Source organism: Pseudophryne corroboree, chromosome 3 (genome assembly GCF_028390025.1).
Source record: "Pseudophryne corroboree isolate aPseCor3 chromosome 3, aPseCor3.hap2, whole genome shotgun sequence".
In the NCBI taxonomy this organism is placed as follows: Eukaryota; Metazoa; Chordata; class Amphibia; order Anura; family Myobatrachidae; genus Pseudophryne; species Pseudophryne corroboree.
In genome coordinates this window covers 705,711,976-705,736,432 of record NC_086446.1, presented here as the reverse complement: position 1 = coordinate 705,736,432, position 24,457 = coordinate 705,711,976, and the positions used below count along the sequence as shown (strand labels likewise).

Below are 24,457 nucleotides of genomic sequence, written 5' to 3'. Positions count from 1 at the left end.
TCTCTCTCTCTCTCTATATATATATATATATCTATCTATCTGCAAATGGTGAATGGCACTCCTTACTAGTACCGCACAACATGCTCCGGTGCCCGTCAGAATCAGATAATATGTACGGAAGCAGGATGGCACTCATAGAGACTAGTAAACCATAGAAAATCAGCACAGGACGCTGTAGCTGTATGTCAACGTTTCAGAGTTAGACTCTTTTTTAAAGGAGTCTAACTCTGAAACGTTGACAAACAGCTTCAGCGTCCTGTGCTGATTTTCTATGGTTTACTAGTCTCTGAGTGCCATCCTGCTTCCGTACATATATATGTATATATGTTTGTGTGTGTGTGTATATATCTATATATATATACTTATTACACATACCTGCGCATATACATACACACCCACCCACGGAAACCCCCCTCGCTAAATCCTGCGTTTGCCACTGACTTTTGTTATTTGTTTGTTTTTTGCTAGATTCCACTGAAAAAATCCAAGTTTCATACCATGTACCAGAAAGATTTGTGCCAGGCTCTGGCCGTGCCCACATCATTGTTATGGGTGAGGAAACCGCTGAGGAAGAACCTCAGTGAGATAAGAGAATATTATTCTGATCTGTAAGTACATTTATGTTAGTGGTATTGCATTGTAACCAAGTATTATTACATGTTTTGCAGGTGATCTCATGGCCAATATTATCATTAACTTGGACAACATTGTACATCTGGCTGATGGCTGTGGGGAGCAGAACATAGCAAAGCTATCTAGATATGTGTACACAATGCAGTATCTACAGAGTACCAAAGAACTAACACCAGAACACAAGGAAAAGGGTATGGAAGACATCATAGAAGGTACGTTATGTGAGCAGTATATCTTAAAAAATACAGGGGTAGTGTTATTGTTAAAGGGGAGAAGAGAGCCAAGAAAGTAACAGACATCAACAGGAATTAGGGTTCTATGCGGGGGCGTAACTCCCAGAGGCAATGGAGGCTCCTGCCACCGGGCTCCAAGCCCTGAAGGGGCATCTGCATGTACAGAAGCACCTGTGTGGTTCACATTGGGATCTAAGTGTGACCGGTAATCTTTCAGCAGAGCTCTGCGGTGCACTTGCAATAGGGGACAGGATGGCTCCTGCCTGGTACCACTCAGCCTGTGCTGCAGCAAGCTACGGTGCACCCGCCAATGCTGCTGAACTGTGAGATCCGTCGATGAACATTAATTCTGTATGCTGCAGATGGCTGAATCACAGCGTAGCTGGAGCCCTACCAATTTACTGCGTGCTCCAGTCCCTGTAGATCGACTGAGAGCTATATAATTCTAAAATTCTATATAATTCTGTAAGTCGTGTGTGTTTATATTATATATGTATCATACACGGTTGAGTCACATAATTATGCCCACCTCCTACGTTTGACGTTGGCAATGAGTAGCCCATGAAGTACGTCATGTCTCATGCGCCGGCTTGGTGGGTATATAAGGTGTGCAATAAGCCCTCTGCACACATATCACTTGTTGCTGTCATGGGTAAATAGGGCAATTTATCAGAGTTGCGTAAAGTGCTGATTATCGGTTTTCAGGCCAAGGGTGGCAGTATTTCAGAAATAGCGCAGTTTGTGAACTGTTTGCGTGCTGCTGTGGTGAATGTGTATCATGGCTGGACAAATGGCACCATTGCAAATAACCAACCATGTGCCATTGGTCTGAGAGGTGAACATCGGCTACAAAGGTGCGTGAGGGCCAACTGACTAAAAGTTCATAAAAAGTTGCAAAGAAAGTGAACAACATCGCTCATTTAACCCTTCTTGAGTGACGTCGTTCACTATCTCGGCAAGTGTGTTTGCCGCCGCTGATGAGTGATGCGCTGCCCGGCGAGTCAGTAATGACCCTCGCCGTTGGTCGTGATGTCACTGAGGCCCGGTCACGGCGTGATGTCACTGAGTGATATGGTCATCATATCACTCAGTGTATATGCACTGCTGCAGACTCCCCCAGTCCGGGAGGGGAAACACTAGGCGATGTCGCTCATAGAGCATGTCGCCTAGTGTGTACACACCTTCACTGTCATTTCAAATACTGTCCTAGATAAATGTTACAAACTGATTTGTTGCTTTGGACAACTTCTCCACTTTATCTCTCTCCAAGGCTTGATACATCTCCCCCACTGACTGTAATGACGCACAAGTGGGGCCCTCTATACTCTTGTTCTGTTTCTGCACTAAGTACTACTATATTAAATATAATTATAATATAATAATTAGAAATTACTGTTTTATCAGTGCATAGAATATTAAAAATAACTGGGCACTGATTATTTATTAGGAAGGGGGCACTAAAAATATTTATTAATAAGTGGGCATTAAAAAGGCTGAGACCTATCCCGGAGCTAAGCAGCATGGTTTTAGAAGATAGAGGGAAATTTCAGTTTGTTTCAATGTTTTATTGTTTTTGTTTTTTACAAGCTGATGGCATAAAATAATATTCCCTTTTTGACAATTGTTTCCTGCAGTTTGTGTGACTGCAGGTTACATGGTGTGGGGGTTTGCATTTTGAAAATTTTAAATGTAAAAATTGGGGATGGTGATTTTGTTATGGGTCACTTTTGAAAATTTCCTATGGTTGTATAGCAACACTCTGGAATTAAAGGGCCTGATATGGAGGTGGAGACTAATCCCGGCACAACTGCGTCTTTGTACGTATTGAAACAGCGAGTTTATGCTAATTCGGAACCCGAAGGAATTCGTGTGAGATGCACACAGGCAGCATCTCTAATCTGCTGCTAATTGAATATTAGCGCAATCCTGTTGTTGGCCAGAATGTCCATGGGAACATGGCCACCGATGCTACTTGGCTGTGACACGTCTGTGTCTGAAGAGCCACCCCTCTGTTAACTATCACGAGTGCAGAGGAAAACGCAGGGGCAAAACTAGAAATGTTTCTCCCCCAAGCCAAAACATTCTCTGGTGCCCCCCCCTCCCATAATTGGCACTAGTAAAGCGATGAATCTGCGCACGCCAGGGACGTGCAGTCAGGGGAGGCAGTGCCTCCCCTGTGATTAATTAATAAAAGAATACATACAAGATACTTATGACACATATTCTATGTCATAAGTATCTTCCTTATGTAATGGCATATTTTTTTGGGGTGAAATTACTTTGGGAGGCACTGTTAGCAGTGCCTCCCATACAGAATAGGAACGGGGAGAGAGCGGGGGGTGGAGCCTAGCACCGGGCTGTAAAAGCCCATTGAAATACAGTGGCAAAGCGGCACTGAAAAAAGTGCCTCGCTGACAGGGACACCACTCCCATGTCAGCGAGGCAGCTGTGATTGGACTGCGGATCCAGCACTGGATCCGCTGTCCAATCACCAAGACGCGGCGGGAGGCAGAAGTTGGGACGGGAGCAGCAGCAGCGGTGGGTCTGCAGTGACTGCTGCTCTCCCCTGTCATGCTCCGCTGGCTCCGTCCTCCCCTCCCGCACACAGGCACCAGACGTCTTTCCTGTGGGCAGCTGACAGCTGCCAAAGTCCGGCGGCTCCGTCCTCCCCTCCCGCTGACTACTTGTACTCTGTGCGGCTCTCTCCGGGCGGCTGCTCCGTCCGCATACAACAGCACGCAGGTATTCTCTCTCTCTCTCTCTCTCTCTCTCTCTCCTTCTCCTTCTCCTTCTCCCCCTCTGTAACTCCTTATTTTCATTCACTTTTACAGGTCCCACTATTGGATTCTACTGGACAAGTGGACGTGATTCTCTGCGTGGGATGTAGGTAAGTAATCTCTCATTTTTACAGGTCCGCTATAGGATTCTACTGGACAAGTGGACGTGATTCTCTGCGTGGGATGTAGGTAAGTAATCTCTCATTTTTACAGGTCCGCTATAGGATTCTACTGGACAAGTGGACGTGATTCTCGGCATGGGATGTAGGTAAGTATGTGTGAGTGTGTAAGTGTGTTATAATAAAATGTTACTTTCACGGTGTGTGTGTTGTGTTTTTATTTGGGTATTTTTGTTGTTGTAGAACTACAAGTACCAGCGAGCCCGTTATTTCCCCGAATGCTGGTACTTGAGGTTCTCCAAGTACCAGCAAGCGGGGAGGCTTTCTGGGGCTTGTAGTTCCACAACAAAAAACAATATTCTTTTTTTAACACTCATGACTATCAGCCTGGCACCCACCGCCCAGGGGTGCTGGGGACAGCCTCGGGCTTCACCCCTGGCCCTTGGGTGCCTGGAGGGGGGGGGGACCCCTTGATTTAAGGGGTCCCCACTCCTCCAGGGAACCCCGGCCAGGGGTGACTAGTTGGGGGGGTAATGCCACGGCCGCAGGGACCTACGTAAATGTGTCCCCCGGCTGTGGCATTATGTCCCTGGCTAGTGGAGCCCGGTGCTGGTTTTAAAAATACGGGGGACCACTACATCTTTTGTCCCCCGTATTTTTGGAACCAGGACCGGACTAAGAGCCCGGTGCTGGTTGTCTAAATACGGGGAACCCCTGTCCAATTTTTCCCCAGTATTTAAACAACCAGGACCGGCTCAAAGAGCCCGAGGCTGGTTATACTTAGGAGGGGGGACCTCACGCATTTTTTTTTTTTACATTTTTTAACCCATTCAGACCCTTCTCCATTAAGTTAATGGAAGCCCTGGACAACAGAATTGCATTCATGTCCTCCTCCCACTCCCTTCCCAGTACCAAACACTCATTTTTTTTCTATAAAAATGTACAATATATCACAAGTATGATGAGCAGGCAGGCAGCGGGCATTGGCAGCATCGGAGTGAGATGCAAATTAGTGGCGGAGAGATGGGTCAGTTCATGGTGGCCGAGTTTGTAAGCCGGTGGCGGTGGCAGCGGGCATCGACTCAGGAGCAGTAGCGGGCATTGGCTCGGTGGCGGTAGGGGTCATCGGCAGATTCGGCGGACATTACGGCTGTAGTGCCTCACCAGCCACTGACCTCACCGCACGCCACTGGCGCACGCCGCAAAAAGGGACATGGCCTGGCTGAAATGGGCGTGGCTTTGCATAAAGGGGTGCAGGAAAAGACTACCTTATACCTCAGTTTTGCAACCTGCACGCCCAGAGGTTGGCCACCACAGGAAAAAAAATAATCCTGATTCATGCCCCTTACATTATTAGTAATTTTTCCTCCTTATAGTAATGCCCAGTATACATTATGCTACATACTGCAATGGCCCTTAGACATTATGCCACACACAATATGCCACACACCATAATGCCCCCGACACATTATTCCACACACCGTAAAGTCTGTGACACATTATGACACGCATCGCAATGCCTGTTATACATTATGTTACACATTGCAATGCCCCTGATACATTATAGCACATACAATGCCTGTGACACATTATGACACACACCGCAATGTCCATGATACATTATGCCACACACTGCAATATCTGTGATACATTATGCCACACACTGCAATGCACCTGAGACATTATAGCACATACCACAAAATGCCCGTGATATAGTATACCACACACTGTAATGCCTGTGACACAAACCGCAATGCCCGTTATACCCTATGCCACACACCGCAATGCCCGTTTTACATTATGCCACACCCTGCAATGCCCCTGAGACATTATACCACATACCACAATGCCCGTGATATAGTATACCACACACCGTAATGCCTGTGACACATTATGGCACACACCGCAATGTCCGTGATACATTATGCCACATACCGCAATGCCCATTACACATTAAGTCCTACAATAAGGCTTCTAATTACTTTTAAATTATCTGCTCGTTGCCAGGGGTTTCACGCTCTTGGTTCTATGCACGGTGCCAGGGGTTTTCATGCTCAGGTTGTCATGCTCGTTGCCAGGGGTTTCATGCGCTGGTGTTATGCTTGTTGTCAGAGGTATCATGTGCTGGGTTTAAAATTTGTTGCCAGGGGGTAATATTCGTTGCCAGGTGTTTCATGCACTGGGTGTCATGCTCTTTGCTACAGGGTAATGCTTGTTGCCAGGGATTTCATGAGCTGGGTGTTGTGCTTGTAACCAGGGGGTAATGCTTGTTGCTAGGCCTGTGCTCCCAGTGCCACATATGCCCTTAGTGCCAGATATTCCCTCACAGTGTCAGATACACATATGCCCCCAGTGCCCCATATGCCCCTCCAGTGCCAGGTACACATATACCCCCAGTGCCAAATATGCCCCCCCAAGTGCCAGCTACACATATACCCCCCGTGCCAAATATGCCCCCCCCCCCAGTGCCAGGTACAGATATACCCCCCAGTGCCAAATATGCCCCCCCCCAGTACCAGGTACACATATGCCTCCCCCCAGTGCCAGGTACACATATACTGCCCCCCCAGTGCCAGGTACACATATATCCCCCCCCCCCCCCCCCCAGTACCAGATATGCACCCATTATAGATGTGCGGGTGGATTCAGAAATACATGACCACTAAAATACATTGCCCATTTGCAACTGCCATTGATGCTGTGCCCACTGCTGAATTAGCTGAACATTATTAATGCGGATTCACACAAAGGGGGTAAAATTGCTTTCTTTTCCTAAACATCACCTTGTTCGTAGGTGGTTTTCTTAATACAGGAATCGGTTTATTTTTCAATTTAAATACAATTGGAATGGATTGTTTAATTGCAATTCCATTGTTTACACTTTTAGTAAAATCCAGTGGTTATCTCTCACTGATAATAAGTAAAAAATGGTAATTTATCATTGTTTCTATAAATTCTATAAAAAAAAAAAAGTGGTTGGCAAAAGCGGAACCTACAGAGATTTATTACTGACTGACATGTCTTTATCCTGTAGGTTACCAGAGACAACTGACATTTAAAAATGAAAGTGGCTCATATGGACCGTTTCCAGGCTCTGATCCTAATTTCTGGTATGTATAAAACATTTATATGAATTCATCTGAACAATCTGACAGTGAGCATGTGTGAAACATTGCAAGGGGTAAAAACCAGAAAGGTCCAGACCCTGGAATGCTGGACCGGGCTGGCTACCTGAAACAAACTCTGCAATTCTGGAGCTTGTAGTGCTCAACCACATCCAGCCGGTCTCTGGGGGGGGAGGTGCCTGTCCCTGGGGAGGCAGGGAGTGAGGGATTGCTGCCTCTCCATATGGTCTGGAGATGGTGTAATAACAGGAACGGTCTGGACAGGGGCTGGCTGGCAACTTTCAGCCTGGGGGCAGACTCAAGCAAGTGGCCCAGCTTTTCACAGGGAATCTGCAGTCAGATGGCCCTGAAACACTTAAACTGCAATGGCCCGGGGGGCAGCTGGCACCCTGCCCCCCTACCCAGTCAGCCCCTGGGTCTGGACCATACGGGGAGGCTGTAATCTCTCCCTCCCTGCCTTTCCAATGACAGCTATCACAAGCAAAGACAGGACACCCCAGACAGGTATAGACAGGGAAAGTGTGGTGCCCGGGGGCAGGGCTAATGACTTGAATGGGGTCTAGTAAGCAGTCACTCGCAAAGTTAGGTTTCTTGGATGACTTACGTCACCGGTGGGGGCAAGGGATGCAATTTTCATTGGCCTCATGACTTTTTAAAGAAGTAATCACAGTTAGGAAAAACATACATTACCATTAATACAAGGTCAATATCACAATGGGTGAAGCCATAATAAAAGCCAATTTCAAACGGAGCTATTGAATTCGCCCCCCTGCATATTCAATTGCGGGCCGTTTTCACCCATTTTCAAGGCATTTTTGCCAGTGCCTTTTCACCTTTTTTTTTACTGAAACGTCAATGGCGAAAAAGGGATGTAGTTATGTGACCGACCGACGGTCACTATACAGATGCCAGGACAAATTAACAGACTGACAGTCGGCATGCTGACTGACAGGGACTATTTCCACTCGTGGGAACAGAACCTGTGGTGAGCGTAGCGAGCCACCGAGCCTGCTGCGTGGCGAGCACAGTGAGCCCACGAGGGGCTTTGTTGCGCTCGCGCCCCCCCCCCCCACCGGCAATCTAAAGCTCGGGATCCCGGCATTGGTATGGTGACTGGCGGGATCCCAAACGCTGGTTACCCAAAGCCAACCCGTGAAAAATGCCTGAATAGGGCGAATCCCCATTTGTCCTAAAAATATAGTGAATACCCCCCTTTTACTCTTACTTCAGTATAGCAGCTAGATACAGTGCATCTGGAAAGTATTCACAGCACTTCACTTTTTCTACATTTTGTTATGTTACAGCCTTATTCCAAACTGGAATAAATTCATTTTTTGCCTCAAAATTCTACACACAATACCCTATAATGACAACGTGAAAAATGTCATTGTTTTTGAGAATGTTGCTAATTTATTAAAAATAAAAAACAAAGAAATTACATGTACCTAAGTATTCACAGCCTTTGCTCAATACTTTGTTGATGTACCTTTAGCAGCAATTACAGCCTCAAGTCTTTTTGAATATGATGCCACAAGCTTGGTGCACCTATCCTTGGGCAGTTTCGCCCATTCCTCTTGGCAGCACCTCTCAAGCTCCATTAGGATGGATGGGAAGCATCAGTGTACAGCTATTTTCAGATCTCTCCAGAGATGTTCAATCGGATTCAAGTCTGGGCTCTGGCTGGGCCACTCAAGGACATTCACAGAGTTGTCCTGAATCCACTCCATTGATATCTTGGCTGCATACTTAGGGTCATTGTCCTTCTGAAAGATGAACCGCCAACCCAGTCTGAGGTCAAGAGCGCTCTGGAGCAGGTTTTCATCCAGGATTTCTCTGTACATTGCTGCATTCATCTTTCCCTCTATCCTGACTAGTCTCCCAGTTCCTGCCGCTGAAAAACATCCCCACAGCATGATGCTGCCACCACCATGCTTCACTGCAGGGACGGTATTGGCCTGGTGATGAGCGGTGCCTGGTTTCCTCCAAACATGACGCCTGGTATTCACGCCAAAGAGTTTAATCTTTGCCTCATCAGACCAGAGAATTTTGTTTCTCATGGTCTGAGAGTCCTTCAGGTGCATTTTGGCAAACTCCAGGTGGGCTGCCATGTGCTTTTTACTAAGAAGTGGCTTCCGTCTGGCCACTCTACCATACAGGTCTGATTGGTGGATTGCTGCAGAGATGGTTGTCCTTCTGGAAGGTTCTCCTCTCTCCACAGAGGAATGCTGTAGCTCTGACAGAGTGACCGTTGGGTTCTTGGTCACTTCCATGACCAGGGCCCTTCTCCCCCGATCGCTCAGTTTAGACCACCGGCCAGCTCTAAGAAGAGTCCTGGTGGTTCCGAACTTCTTCCATTTACGGATGATGGAGGCAACTGTGCTCATTGGGTCCTTCAAAGCAGCAGATATTTTTCTGTACCCTTCCCCAGATTTGTGCCTCGAGACAATCCTGTCTCGGAGGTCTACAGACAGTTCCTTTGACTTGCACTGTCAAGTGTGGGACCTTATATAGACAGGTGTGTTCCTTTCCAAATCATGTCCAATTAACTGAATTTACCACAGGTGGACTCCAATTAAGCTGTAGCAACATCTCAAGGATTATCAGTGGAAACATGATGCACCTGAGCTCAATTTTGAGCTTAATGGCAAAGGCTGTGAATACTTATGTACATGTGATTTCTTAGGTTTTTATTTTTAATAAACTAGCAAAAATGTCAAACTTTTTTTACGTTGTCATTATGGGGTATTGTGTGTAGAATTTTGTGGGGGAAAATTAATTTATTCCATTTTGGAATAAGGCTGTCAGCGGCGGCGGGTCGCGCCGACGCCCGGCCTTTGCTAGGCAACAGGCCCGGCGCGTAACTTTTGCCGCTGACTCCCTGTCCCCGGCCGGTTGCCTAGCAACCGGAGATGCCGGACGGCCGCCCTGCACTGCAGTCCCGGCTTTTACTAAGCAGCTGGGACGCCGCGCTCAGCGCACCACATAACAGTTGAGCAATTAGGGTCTGGGGGCTGGTCGTGCTGGCTCTCCTGTGATTTGCCAGCAGGGCCTTTTTATGGGAGCCAGCACATTACAACCTCGCCGGTGATAGCTTCCTGTGGAGCTTGTATCCTGCCTCTGGAGTGTCCCTGTTTTCAGCCAGTTCATTCCTGCATCTGTTCCAGCCTTCCAGTCTAGTGACCCTGAATCTTCAGCCTTGTGGTACTGTTGCTTCTTCGTGCACCTTCTCCGGCGTCGTGAGTTGCGGCTCTGCGGCACCTTACGGCTGAAGCCGTATAATTCTAATCTTCTTGTCATTGTGTTTTCTGCGGAGGTTCCGCCACTGTTGTCCTTGCCAAACTACGACGGATTCGTATTTGGCATTTGGGCAGCGTTACCTTGGTTACGGTTTTGTCTTGGCGGCCGCGCCGCACATAAAGTAGTTTATTATTTTCTGTAATTTCCCCTTTCGCCTTTTTGTCTGTCTTAGTTAATTTTTCCCTTGTTCTCTTTCTGTCTCGGTTAACGCCTTGTCACCTACTAAGACCGGTGGCATCGGACTTTGGGCAGACTAATCCGCCCGTTCAAACGCGGCAGCCATGGGCCCAAGAAACCATAGTCTCGCAGGCGTTAATCGACCACTAGGGAAGGACTACGGAGTCAGGGTTTTACGTTAGGGGTTGCTGCAAATCTCAGTTTGAACTGCAGCATCACGTTTCTGTATTTGGAGCTCATCTATTGCCACCCTGTCTCTCGGGCTCCGAGTACATACAGTAGATCATAACAAAGGCTGTAACATCACAAAATGTGGAAAAAGTGAAGCGCTGTGAATACTATCCGAATGCACTGTATATTATATATATAGTAGAGATGTTTTTCATTTAAAAATATACTATTAGTTAATGCTTGAACAGTGTACCAATAATAGATTTATTTTATATTTAATAACCAATATTTTGAACCCTATTACAGGATCACAGCATTAGTAGTAAAGGCTTTCAGCAGTGCTGAGGACTTCATCTACATAGATCAGAGCATCATCCAGCAAGCTGTGACATGGCTGCAGAATGAACAGTTACCAAATGGGTGTTTTGAAGTATCAGAATCTTACTTTAATAATGATCTAGAGGTATGCACAAATCTATTACATTTTTCACTGGAGTTCTCATTGTGGGCAGGATGTACTAAGCAATTAATGTAATGTACAGTAATTTCACTGTGATAAAGTACCAGCCAACCAGCTCCTAAATTACATTTTTCAAACACAGTCCGTGGCAGTAAGCAGGTGAAATTAACACTTTTCAAGGCTTAGTACATCCCGCCTTCAATGAGAATATGTAGCAGGGTTGAGTATGTGATCCCGGCTGTCGGGATGTCAGCAGTCACATGATCGACACTGGCTGTTCCAACAATGAGAATGCCAACAGGTGACGGGGTACACCTCCCGTCCCCTACCATAACCTTAACCCATCTGGGGTGGGGTGGCGGCTAGAGCTGAGACTCTGGGGGTGGCGGCTAGGGCTCAGACTCGGGGGTGCCTAACCCTATCCCCCTCCCCACCCCTTGAGGCCCTAACCATATCAGTGACCCTGATACTTAACTTCGGGATATCGGCGGTCGGTGCTCCGGCGCAAGGATTTCGAGTGGTGTCGGGATTCCGGTGTTGGTCACATGACTGCCGGCATCCTGACTGTTGGGATGCTAACCAGATCCCATGTAGCACAATAAACAATATTCTGATGTTAATTGTACTACTAGAATTTGGATCTATTCTAGAAATGTAAAGTATGGCTGCTTTTCAGAGGTAAAAATTTGCTGATTTGCCATTGCAATCAGACTAAAATAGAACATTAACCCATAAAAACACTATTTCAGATGAGTTATTAAGATTTGTACAGTATGTACACAGTATTTACTAACTCCAAATAGAGTAGTAAAACTAGAGCACTAGAACAGCCATATTTGTGTATTTCGGATGATAGCTCGACATTTAAAAGGTCAGTAGTCAGTAGGTCGACACACACATGGTCGACATCAAGGTTTTGTTTTTTGTTTTTTACTTTTTCATACTTTACAACCCACGTGGACTACAATTGGGAGCAGAAGCCTTGCCCGAAGCATAGCAAGAGGACACAATAGACTAACTGGTGTTCCACGTGCTGTATGGTAAATTTTGACACCAGAAAAAACATGTCGACATTTTCATGTGTCGACCATTTCCGTGCTGACCTTGTGCATGTTGACCATTTGGTGACAACCTAGACATGTTTGACCTCTTGACTGTTAACCTATTATACTATAACCAGCCATATTTAGATGTTATGCTGCCATAGGCATGACAGCAAATACAACATATTCTAAGTTAAGGGTTTTGTGCTTCAATATGTACGTGCTTGATATCTGACATTGCAGCCTTTACTATTTTAATAAACATAAAGGTGGCTTTTTTAATAAATCATGCATACAATGAAATGGATAAATAATAACTGCACAGAAAACATAAAATCATTTCTACCATATACTGTACTGTACATTGTACAGTGATGCTTTAGCATAAATTTGTTAATCCCAGCAGAGCTCTAAGTACTGTATAGGATAATCTCTTTGTGGACAAAGATTTGGAGAGCAACTCTTATAAATAACAGCACAAATGTATTAAAGTTACTTCTGAACAATAACTCTACTGTACATTATTTCTGAGACTTGGTAACCTTATAGAAAGACTTTCAGTTCATCTAATAAATGTTATAATACTTTTGAATATCAGTCAGAGATCTCTGTTTTTCCATTTCCCTATAGGCAGAAAATGTAGTTGCAAATACAGCCTATGTCGTTATCTCACTGCTGGAACATCACGTGGTCTGCAATGTAAGTGATCTTATCTCATAGCATTTTATTGATGCAGCTTCTTGTCGCATCGGACAAGCTAAAAACAGCTGAACATAAAATAGAAATATATTATTATTTATTGCCAGTTATTTATATAGCGCACACATATTCTCCAGCACTGTACAGAGAATATTTGCCCATTCACATCAGTCCCTGCCCAGTGGAGCTTACAATCTATATTCCCTACCACATGTACACACACACACATTCACGCTAGGGTTAATTTTGTTGGGAGCCAATTAACCTACCAGTATATTTTTGGATTGTGGGAGGAAGCCGGAGTACCCGGAGGAAACCCACGCAAGTACGGGGAGAATATACAAACTCCACACAGTTAGGGCCATGGTAGGAATTGAACCCATGACCTCAGTGCTGTGAGGCAGTAATGTTAACCATTACCCCATCCATACTGCCCATTATATTATTGATATTACCCTAATTTTCTACCCATGACAGTTATTAAGATGTGAAATATAAAGTGTTTGTTACCCTTAGTTAATTATAGCAAAAGCATATCTCTGATTATGTTGAAACTTGTGCTATTAAAAAATGTAGGAATTTGTTAATTAGATATATAGAATATTATTGTTATTATTATTATCCTTTATTTATATGGCACCATAAGGGATCCGCAGCGCCCATTACAGAGTACATAAACAAATAAGTGAAAAAGGAAAACAATGACTTACAGTTGAAGACAAAACTCTCAACTTTTAGAAATTAGACCTTACTGATGAGTTTATAAACCGTGTTATGATGAATACACCCAGTATTTGTATAAACTTTTGGAATAATCCCCCGATTTACACATATATGTACATTGCGGAGAAGTTGCCCAACCGATTAGATTCTAGCTATTGTTTTTCTAGCACAGCCAATAAAATGATAGAAGCTCATTGGTTGGCATGGGCAATTTCTCCACTTAACTCTCTCCAAGATTTGATCAATCTCCCCATAGTGCAGTGTGCTCATGAGAATTTTCTTTACCCTACGACTTAGGGGTCTATATACTAAGGGGAAAAAGGGGGGTAAAATGCTAAAGGCAGAGAAAATCCATGTATATAATATACCTTCTCAGTATGTGCTAAAGGGATATTCTCTGTCTGCAGCCCGCCGATGCTAACAGCAGGCTACAATATCAGCTGCACCTTGGTAACTAGAACTGCCATAGACACCTATGATAGCGCTAAGTGTCCTGGGTGTTACTAAGAGGAGAAGTCACTTACCATCGGATGTCTTTTCCAACACTGATATCGCCTCCTGTAGCTGCCGGTATCTGCTTCTCCTCACTGGTTGACTAACAATAAAGTTGGCTTTTAAAAAATATATATCTGCCGCTGCTGCCCTGAACGGGATGCGGAGGAGGAGAGTTACACACAGTGCAGAGACAGCTTGAGTTTCTGCTGTTACCGCCGAGGGGGTGGCATAACATTCACCGGTATGTAGTTATGTGACCGTCGGTCAGGAGACTGCCGATCACAATACCTCACCCTACATTCTGCCTCCTCACAATCCCGACGTCAGCATACCGACCAACTGGGACTATTCCCACTCGCTGCCAGGATCTCAGCAGAGGTATGCTGACTGCGGTCACACATACCACACCCATATTCACCCTCCTGGGTGGGTCTATTTTAGTAATAACTGCGGTAGACGCCTCCCAATTTGCAGCGGTAGCAGTCAAAGCAGGAGTGAGTTTTTCTCTGACAAACGTGCCTTGTTAGTACATCTGCTCCATAGTGCAGGTAGTACAAGTTGGGACAGTCAACGGTGGAAGATATGTTATGAGTCAAGTTCGTTATACCAAGACTACACATATACTGTAGCAGAATGAAATATACTAATATGACAGTATGGATAGTGAAACAAAATCCATACTACCTCTATGACTGTTTGTTATTACCCAGTTTTGTTATATCATTGTTTTGTTTTATCATTGTTATTTCCAATTGTAAAGCGCAACAGAATTTGCTGCGCTATATAAGAAACTGGTAATAAATAAATAACAGCGCAGCAGAGAGTAAAAAATAAAGCAGAGTCCAGAAACAGGTGGCTAACAACTGGGTCAGGGCAGGCAACTAAGGAGCAAAATGATAAACCAGCAAATTTCAGGGTTAGCAGCAACAGAGAGTAGTCAATGGACAGTCCATGTTGTGGAAATGGAAGAGGAATCAAAAATAAACCCAGGTCAGGAGAGTAACAAGCAGAATAGTCAAAACAAGCTGAAGCATGGTTAGAAAAATAAGATTTTACTTACCGATAAATCTATTTCTCGTAGTCCGTAGTGGATGCTGGGACTCCGTAAGGACCATGGGGAATAGCGGCTCCGCAGGAGACAGGGCACAAAATAAAAGCTTAAGGATCAGGTGGTGTGCACTGGCTCCTCCCCCTATGACCCTCCTCCAAGCCTCAGTTTGGATACTGTGCCCGGACGAGCGTACATAATAAGGAAGGATATTGAATCCCGGGTAAGACTCATACCAGCCACACCAATCACACCGTACAACTTGTGATCTGAACCCAGTTAACAGTAGAGATGAGCGCCGGAAATTTTTCGGGTTTTGTGTTTTGGTATTGGGTTCGGTTCCGCGGCCGTGTTTTGGGTTCGACCGCGTTTTGGCAAAACCTCACCGAATTTTTTTTGTCGGATTCGGGTGTGTTTTGGATTCGGGTGTTTTTTTCCAAAAAACCTAAAAAACAGCTTAAATCATAGAATTTGGCGGTCATTTTGATCCCAAAGTATTATTAACCTCAAAAACCATAATTTCCACTCATTTTCAGTCTATTCTGAATACCTCACACCTCACAATATTATTTTTAGTCCTAAAATTTGCACCGAGGTCGCTGTGTGAGTAAGATAAGCGACCCTAGTGGCCGACACAAACACCGGGCCCATCTAGGAGTGGCACTGCAGTGTCACGCAGGATGGCCCTTCCAAAAAACCCTCCCCAAACAGCACATGACGCAAAGAAAAAAAGAGGCGCAATGAGGTAGCTGTGTGAGTAAGATTAGCGACCCTAGTGGCCGACACAAACACCGGGCCCATCTAGGAGTGGCACTGCAGTGTCACGCAGGATGTCCCTTCCAAAAAACCCTCCCCAAACAGCACATGACGCAAAGAAAAAAAGAGGTGCAATGAGGTAGCTGTGTGAGTAAGATAAGTGACCCTAGTGGCCGACACAAACACCGGGCCCATCTAGGAGTGTCACTGCAGTGTCACGCAGGATGTCCCTTCCAAAAAACCCTCCCCAAACAGCACATGACGCAAAGAAAAAAAGAGGCGCAATGAGGTAGCTGTGTGAGTAAGATAAGCGACCCTAGTGGCCGACACAAACACCGGGCCCATCTAGGAGTGGCACTGCAGTGTCACGCAGGATGTCCCTTCCAAAAAACCCTCCCCAAACAGCACATGACGCAAAGAAAAAGAAAAGAAAAAAGAGGTGCAAGATGGAATTGTCCTTGGGCCCTCCCACCCACCCTTATGTTGTATAAACAGGACATGCACACTTTAACCAACCCATCATTTCAGTGACAGGGTCTGCCACACGACTGTGACTGATATGACGGGTTGGTTTGGACCCCCACCAAAAAAGAAGCAATTAATCTCTCCTTGCACAAACTGGCTCTACAGAGGCAAGATGTCCACCTCATCATCATCCTCCGATATATCACCGTGTACATCCCCCTCCTCACAGATTATCAATTCGTCCCCACTGGAATCCACCATCTCAGCTCCCTGTGTACTTTGTTGAGGCAATTGCTGCTGGTCAATGTCTCCACGGAGGAATTGATTATAATTCATTTTAATGAACATCATCTTCTCCACATTTTCTGGATGTAACCTCGTACGCCGATTGCTGACAAGGTGAGCGGCGGCACTAAACACTCTTTCGGAGTACACACTTGTGGGAGGGCAACTTAGGTAGAATAAAGCCAGTTTGTGCAAGGGCCTCCAAATTGCCTCTTTTTCCTGCCAGTATAAGTACGGACTGTGTGACGTGCCTACTTGGATGCGGTCACTCATATAATCCTCCACCATTCTTTCAATGGGGAGAGAATCATATGCAGTGACAGTAGACGACATGTCCGTAATCGTTGTCAGGTCCTTCAGTCCGGACCAGATGTCAGCATCAGCAGTCGCTCCAGACTGCCCTGCATCACCGCCAGCGGGTGGGCTCGGAATTCTGAGCCTTTTCCTCGCACCCCAAGTTGCGGGAGAATGTGAAGGAGGAGATGTTGTTGACAGGTCGCGTTCCGCTTGACTTGACGATTTACTCACCAGCAGGTGTTTGAACCCCAGCAGACTTGTGTCTGCCGGAAAGAGAGATCCAAGGTAGGCTTTAAATCTAGGATCGAGCACGGTGGCCAAAATGTAGTGCTCTGATTTCAACAGATTGACCACCCGTGAATCCTTGCTAAGCGAATTAAGGGCTCCATCCACAAGTCCCACATGCCTAGCGGAATCGCTCCGTGTTAGCTCCTCCTTCAATGTCTCCAGCTTCTTCTGCAAAAGCCTGATGAGGGGAATGACCTGACTCAGGCTGGCAGTGTCTGAACTGACTTCACGTGTGGCAAGTTCAAAGGGCATCAGAACCTTGCACAACGTTGAAATCATTCTCCACTGCGCTTGAGACAGGTGCATCCCACCTCCTATATCGTGCTCAATTGTATAGGCTTGAATGGCCTTTTGCTGCTCCTCCAACCTCTGAAGCATATACAGGGTTGAATTCCACCTCGTTACCACTTCTTGCTTCAGATGATGGCAGGGCAGGTTCAGTAGTTTTTGGTGGTGCTCCAGTTTTCTGTACATGGTGCCTGTACGCCGAAAGTGTCCCGCAATTCTTCTGGCCACCGACAGCATCTCTTGCACGCCCCTGTCGTTTTTTAAAAAATTCTGCACCACCAAATTCAAGGTATGTGCAAAACATGGGACGTGCTGGAATTGGCCCAGATTTAATGCACACACAATATTGCTGGCGTTGTCCGATGCCACAAATCCACAGGAGAGTCCAATTGGGGTAAGCCATTCCGCGATGATCTTCCTCAGTTGCCGTAAGAGGTTTTCAGCTGTGTGCGTATTCTGGAAACCGGTGATACAAAGCGTAGCCTGCCTAGGAAAGAGTTGGCGTTTGCGAGATGCTGCTACTGGTGCCGCCGCTGCTGTTCTTGCGGCGGGAGTCCATACATCTACCCAGTGGGCTGTCACAGTCATATAGTCCTGACCCTGCCCTGCTCCACTTGTCCACATGTCCGTGGTTAAGTGGACATTGGGTACAGCTGCATTTTTTAGGACACTGGTGACTCTTTTTCTGAGGTCTGTGTACATTTTCGGTATCGCCTGCCTAGAGAAATGGAACCTAGATGGTATTTGGTACCGGGGACACAGTACCTCCAACAAGTCTCTAGTTGGCTCTGCAGTAATGATGGATACCGGAACCACGTTTCTCACCACCCAGGATGTCAAGGCCTCAGTTATCCGCTTTGCAGTAGGATGACTGCTGTGATATTTCATCTTCCTCGCAAAGGACTGTTGGACAGTCAATTGCTTGGTGGAAGTAGTAAAAGTGGTCTTACGACTTCCCCTCTGGGATGACCATCGACTCCCAGCAGCAACAACAGCAGCGCCAGCAGCAGTAGGCGTTACACGCAAGGATGCATCGGAGGAATCCCAGGCAGGAGAGGAATCGTCAGAATTGCCAGTGACATGGCCTGCAGGACTATTGGCATTCCTGGGGAAGGAGGAAATTGACACTGAGGGAGTCGGTGGGGTGGTTTGCGTGAGCTTGGTTACAAGAGGAAGGGATTTACTGGTCAGTGGACTGCTTCCGCTGTCGGCCCAAGTTTTTGAACTTGTCACTGACTTATTATGAATGCGCTGCAGGTGACGTATAAGGGAGGATGTTCCGAGGTGGTTAACGTCCTTACCCCTACTTATTACAGCTTGACAAAGGGAACACACGGCTTGACACCTGTTGTCCGCATTTCTGGTGAAATACTTCCACACCGAAGAGCTGATTTTTTTGGTATTTTCACCAGGCATGTCAACGGCCATATTCCTACCACGGACAACAGGTGTCTCCCCGGGTGCCTGACTTAAACAAACCACCTCACCATCAGAATCCTCCTGGTCAATTTCCTCCCCAGCGCCAGCAACACCCATATCCTCCTCATCCTGGTGTACTTCAACACTGACATCTTCAATCTGACTATCAGGAACTGGACTGCGGGTGCTCCTTCCATCACTTGCAGGGGGCGTGCAAATGGTGGAAGGCGCATGCTCTTCACGTCCAGTGTTGGGAAGGTCAGGCATCGCAACCGACACAATTGGAGTCGGACTCTCCTTGTGGATTTGGGATTTCGAAGAACGCACAGTTCTTTGCGGTGCTACTGCTTTTGCCAGCTTTAGTCTTTTCATTTTTCTAGCGAGAGGCTGAGTGCTTCCATCCTCATGTGAAGCTGAACCACTAGCCATGAACATAGGCCAGGGCCTCAGCCGTTCCTTGCCACTCCGTGTGGTAAATGGCATATTGGCAAGTTTACGCTTCTCCTCCGACAATTTTATTTTAGGTTTTGGAGTCCTTTTTTTACTGATATTTGGTGTTTTGGATTTGACATGCTCTGTACTATGACATTGGGCATCGGCCTTGGCAGACGACGTTGCTGGCATTTCATCGTCTCGGCCATGACTAGTGGCAGCAGCTTCAGCACGAGGTGGAAGTGGATCTTGATCTTTCCCTAATTTTGGAACCTCAACATTTTTGTTCTCCATATTTTAATAGGCACAACTAAAAGGCACCTCAGGTAAACAATGGAGATGGATTGGATACTAGTATACAATTATGGACGGGCTGCCGAGTGCCGACACAGAGGTAGCCACAGCCGTGAACTACCGCACTGTACTGTGTCTGCTGCTAATATATAGACTGGTTGATAAAGAGATAGTATACTCGTAACTAGTATGTATGTATAAAGAAAGAAAAAAAAACCACGGTTAGGTGGTATATACAATTATGGACGGGCTGCCGAGTGCCGACACAGAGGTAGCCACAGCCGTGAACTACCGCACTGTACTGTGTCTGCTGCTAATATAGACTGGTTGATAAAGAGATAGTATACTCGTAACTAGTATGTATGTATAAAGAAAGAAAAAAAAACCACGGTTAGGTGGTATATACAATTATGGACGGGCTGCCGAGTGCCGACACAGAGGTAGCCACAGCCGTGAACTACCGCACTGTACTGTGTCTGCTGCTAATATAGACTGGTTGATAAAGAGATAGTATACTCGTAACTAGTATGACTATAAAGAAAGAAAAAAAAACCACGGTTAGGTGGTATATACAATTATGGACGGGCTGCCGAGTGCCGACACAGAGGTAGCCACAGCCGTGAACTACCGCACTGTACTGTGTCTGCTGCTAATATAGACTGGTTGATAAAGAGATAGTATACTACTAATATTATATATACTGGTGGTCAGGTCACTGGTCACTAGTCACACTGGCAGTGGCACTCCTGCAGCAAAAGTGTGCACTGTTTAATTTTAATATAATATTATGTACTCCTGGCTCCTGCTATAACCTATAACTGGCACTGCAGTGCTCCCCAGTCTCCCCCACAATTATAAGCTGTGTGAGCTGAGCACAGTCAGATATATATATACATTGATGCAGCACACTGGGCTGAGCAGTGCACACAGATATGGTATGTGACTGAGTCACTGTGTGTATCGTTTTTTTCAGGCAGAGAACGGATATATTAAATAAAACAAACAACTGCACTGTCTGGTGGTCACTGTGGTCGTCAGTCACTAAACTCTGCACTCTCTTCTACAGTATCACAGCCTCAGGTCAATCTCTCTCTCTCTCTCTCAACCCTAATCTAAATGGAGAGGACGCCAGCCACGTCCTCTCCCTATCAATCTCAATGCACGTGTGAAAATGGCGGCGACGCGCGGCTCCTTATATAGAATCCGAGTCTCGCGAGAATCCGACAGCGTCATGATGACGTTCGGGCGCGCTCGGGTTAACCGAGCAAGGCGGGAGGATCCGAGTCTGCTCGGACCCGTGAAAAAAACATGAAGTTCGTGCGGGTTCGGATTCAGAGAAACCGAACCCGCTCATCTCTAGTTAACAGTATGATAAACGCAAAGGAGCCTCTGAAAAGATGGCTCACAACAACAATAACCCGAATTTTTGTAACAATAACTATATACAAGTATTGCAGACAATCCGCACTAGGGATGGGCGCCCAGCATCCACTACGGACTACGAGAAATAGATTTATCGGTAAGTAAAATCTTATTTTCTCTGACGTCCTAGTGGATGCTGGGACTCCGTAAGGACCATGGGGATTATACCAAAGCTCCCAAACGGGCGGGAGAGTGCGGATGACTCTGCAGCACCGAATGAGAGAACTCCAGGTCCTCCTCAGCCAGGGTATCAAATTTGTAGAATTTAGCAAACGTGTTTGCCCCTGACCAAGTAGCTGCTCGGCAAAGTTGTAAAGCCGAGACCCCTCGGGCAGCCGCCCAAGATGAGCCCACTTTCCTTGTGGAATGGGCTTTTACTGATTTTGGCTGTGGCAATCCTGCCACAGAATGTGCAAGCTGAATTGTACTACAAATCCAACGAGCAATCGTCTGCTTAGAAGCAGGAGCACCCAGCTTGTTGGGTGCATACAGGATAAACAGCGAGTCAGATTTTCTGACTCCAGCCGTCCTGGAAACATATATTTTCAAGGCCCTGACAACGTCAAGCAACTTAGAGTCCTCTAAGTCCCTGGTAGCCGCAGGTACCACAATAGGTTGGTTCATGTGAAATGCAGAAACCACCTTAGGTAGAAATTGAGGACGAGTCCTCAATTCCGCCCTGTCAGAATGAAAAATTAAGTAAGGGCTTTTATATGATAAAGCCGCCAATTCTGACACACGCCTGGCTGAAGCCAAGGCTAACAGCATCGACACCTTCCATGTGAGATATTTTAAGTCCACAGTGGAAAGTGGTTCAAACCAATGTGACTTTAGAAAACTCAACACCACATTGAGATCCCAAGGTGCCACTGGAGGCACAAAAGGAGGCTGTATGCGCAGCACCCCTTTTACAAATGTCTGAACTTCAGGTACTGAAGCCAGTTCTTTCTGGAAGAAAATCGACAGGGCCGAAATTTGAACCTTAATGGACCCTAATTTTAGGCCCATAGACAGTCCTGTTTGCTGGAAATGAAGGAAACGACCCAGTTGAAATTCCTCTGTAGGGGCCTTCTTGGCCTCACACCACGCAACATATTTACGCCAAATGCGGTGATAATGTTTTGCGGTTACGTCCTTCCTGGCTTTGACCAGAGTAGGGATGACTTCTTCTGGAATGCCTTTTTCCCTCAGGATCCGGCGTTCAACCGCCATGCCGTCAAACGCAGCCGCGGTAAGTCTTGGAACAGACAAGGCCCCTGCAGTAGCAGGTCCTTTCTTAGAGGTAGAGGCCACGGTTCGTCCGTGAGCATCTCTTGAAGTTCCGGGTACCAAGTCCTTCTTGGCCAATCCGGAACCACGAGTATAGTTCTTACTCCTCTCCTTCTTATGATTCTCAGTACTTTTGGTATGAGAGGCAGAGGAGGGAACACATACACTGACTGGTACACCCACGGCGTTACCAGAGCGTCCACTGCTATTGCCTGAGGGTCCCTTGACCTGGCGCAATATCTGTCCAGTTTTTTGTTTAGACGTGACGCCATCATGTCCACCTTTGGTTTTTCCCAACGGTTTACAATCAGGTGGAAGACTTCTGGGTGAAGTCCCCACTCTCCCGGGTGAAGGTCGTGTCTGCTGAGGAAGTCTGCTTCCCAGTTGTCCACTCCCGGAATGAACACTGCTGACAGTGCTATCACATGATTTTCCGCCCAGCGAAGAATCCTTGCAGCTTCTGCCATTGCCCTCCTGCTTCTCGTGCCGCCCTGTCTGTTTACGTGGGCGACTGCCGTGATGTTGTCCGATTGGATCAACACCGCCTGACCCTGAAGCAGAGGTTTTGCTTGACTTAGGGCATTGTAAATGGCCCTTAGTTCCAGAATGTTTATATGAAGAGATGTTTCCATGCTTGACCACAAGCCCTGGAAATTCCTTCCCTGTGTGACTGCTCCCCAGCCTCTCAGGCTGGCATCCGTGGTTACCAGGATCCAATCCTGAATGCCAAATCTGCGGCCCTCTAGTAGATGAGCACTCTGCAGCCACCACAGGAGAGACACCCTTGTCCTTGGCGACAGGGTTATCCGCTGATGCATCTGCAGATGCGATCCGGACCATTTGTCCAGTAGATCCCACTGAAACGTTCTTGCATGGAATCTTCCGAATGGAATCGCTTCGTAAGAAGCCACCATTTTTCCCAGGACCCTCGTGCACTGATGCACTGAGACCTGGCCTGGTTTTAGGAGGTTCCTGACTAGCTCGGATAACTCCCTGGCCTTCTCCTCCGGGAGAAACACCTTCTTCTGGACTGTGTCCAGAATCATTCCTAGGAACAGTAGACGTGTCGTTGGAATCAGCTGCGATTTTGGAATATTTAGAATCCACCCGTGCTGACGTAACACTACCTGAGATAGTGCTACTCCGACTTCTAACTGTTCCCTGGATCTTGCCCTTATCAGGAGATCGTCCAAGTAAGGGATAATTAAAATGCCTTTTCTTCGTAGAAGAATCATCATTTCGGCCATTACCTTGGTAAAGACCCGAGGTGCCGTGGACAATCCAAACGGCAGCGTCTGAAACTGATAATGACAGTTTTGTACTACAAACCTGAGGTACCCTTGGTGAGAAGGGTATATTGGGACGTGGAGATAAGCATCTTTGATGTCCAGAGACACCATATAGTCCCCTTCTTCCAGGTTCGCTATCACTGCTCTGAGTGACTCCATCTTGAATTTGAACCTTTTTATGTAAGTGTTCAAGGATTTCAGATTTAAAATTGGTCTCACCGAGCCGTCCGGCTTCGGTACCACAACAGCGTGGAATAATACCCCTTTCCTTGTTGCAGGAGGGGTACCTTGATTATCACCTGCTGGGAATACAGCTTGTGAATGGCTTCCAAAACTGCCTCCCTGTCGGAGGGAGACTTTGGTAAAGCAGACTTCAGGAACCGACGAGGGGGAAACGCCTCGAATTCCAGTTTGTACCCCTGCGATACTACCTGTAGAATCCAGGGATCCACTTGCGAGTGAGCCCACTGCGCGTTGAAATTCTTGAGACGGGCCCCCACTATATCTGAGTCTGCTTGTAAAGCCCCAGCGTCATGCTGAAGACTTGGCAGAAGCAGGGGAGGGCTTCTGCTCCTGGGAAGCGGCTGCATGGTGCAGTCTTTTTCCTCTTCCTCTGCCCCGGGGCAGAAAGGAGTGGCCTTTTGCTCGCTTGTACTTATGGGAACGAAAGGACTGAGTTTGAAAAGACGGTGTCTTTTTCTGCTGATGTGAAGTAACCTGGGGTAAAAAGGTGGATTTTCCAGCCGTTGCCGTGGCCACCAGGTCCGATAGACCAGCCCCAAATAACTCCTCCCCTTTATACGGCAATACTTCCATGTGCCGTTTGGAATCCGCATCCCCTGACCACTGTCGCGTCCATAACGCTCTTCTGGCAGAGATGGACATAGCACTTACTCTTGATGCCAGGGTGCAAATATCCCTCTGTGCATCACGCATATATAGCAATGCATCCT

General features: G+C 46.6%; 1 protein-coding gene across 1 annotated transcript in view; it reads left to right on the top strand.

Moving 5' to 3' along the window:
* The window catches only part of LOC135056658 (alpha-2-macroglobulin-like), a 256,362-nt gene that overhangs the window by 160,579 nt on the left and 71,326 nt on the right, over positions 1-24,457 (top strand). The window contains exons 23-27 of the mRNA XM_063962104.1: positions 469-552; positions 669-845; positions 6,797-6,872; positions 10,839-10,995; positions 12,666-12,734. Coding sequence (XP_063818174.1) covers positions 469-552; positions 669-845; positions 6,797-6,872; positions 10,839-10,995; positions 12,666-12,734 — 563 coding nt within the window. The remainder of the gene's footprint in view (positions 1-468; positions 553-668; positions 846-6,796; positions 6,873-10,838; positions 10,996-12,665; positions 12,735-24,457) is intronic.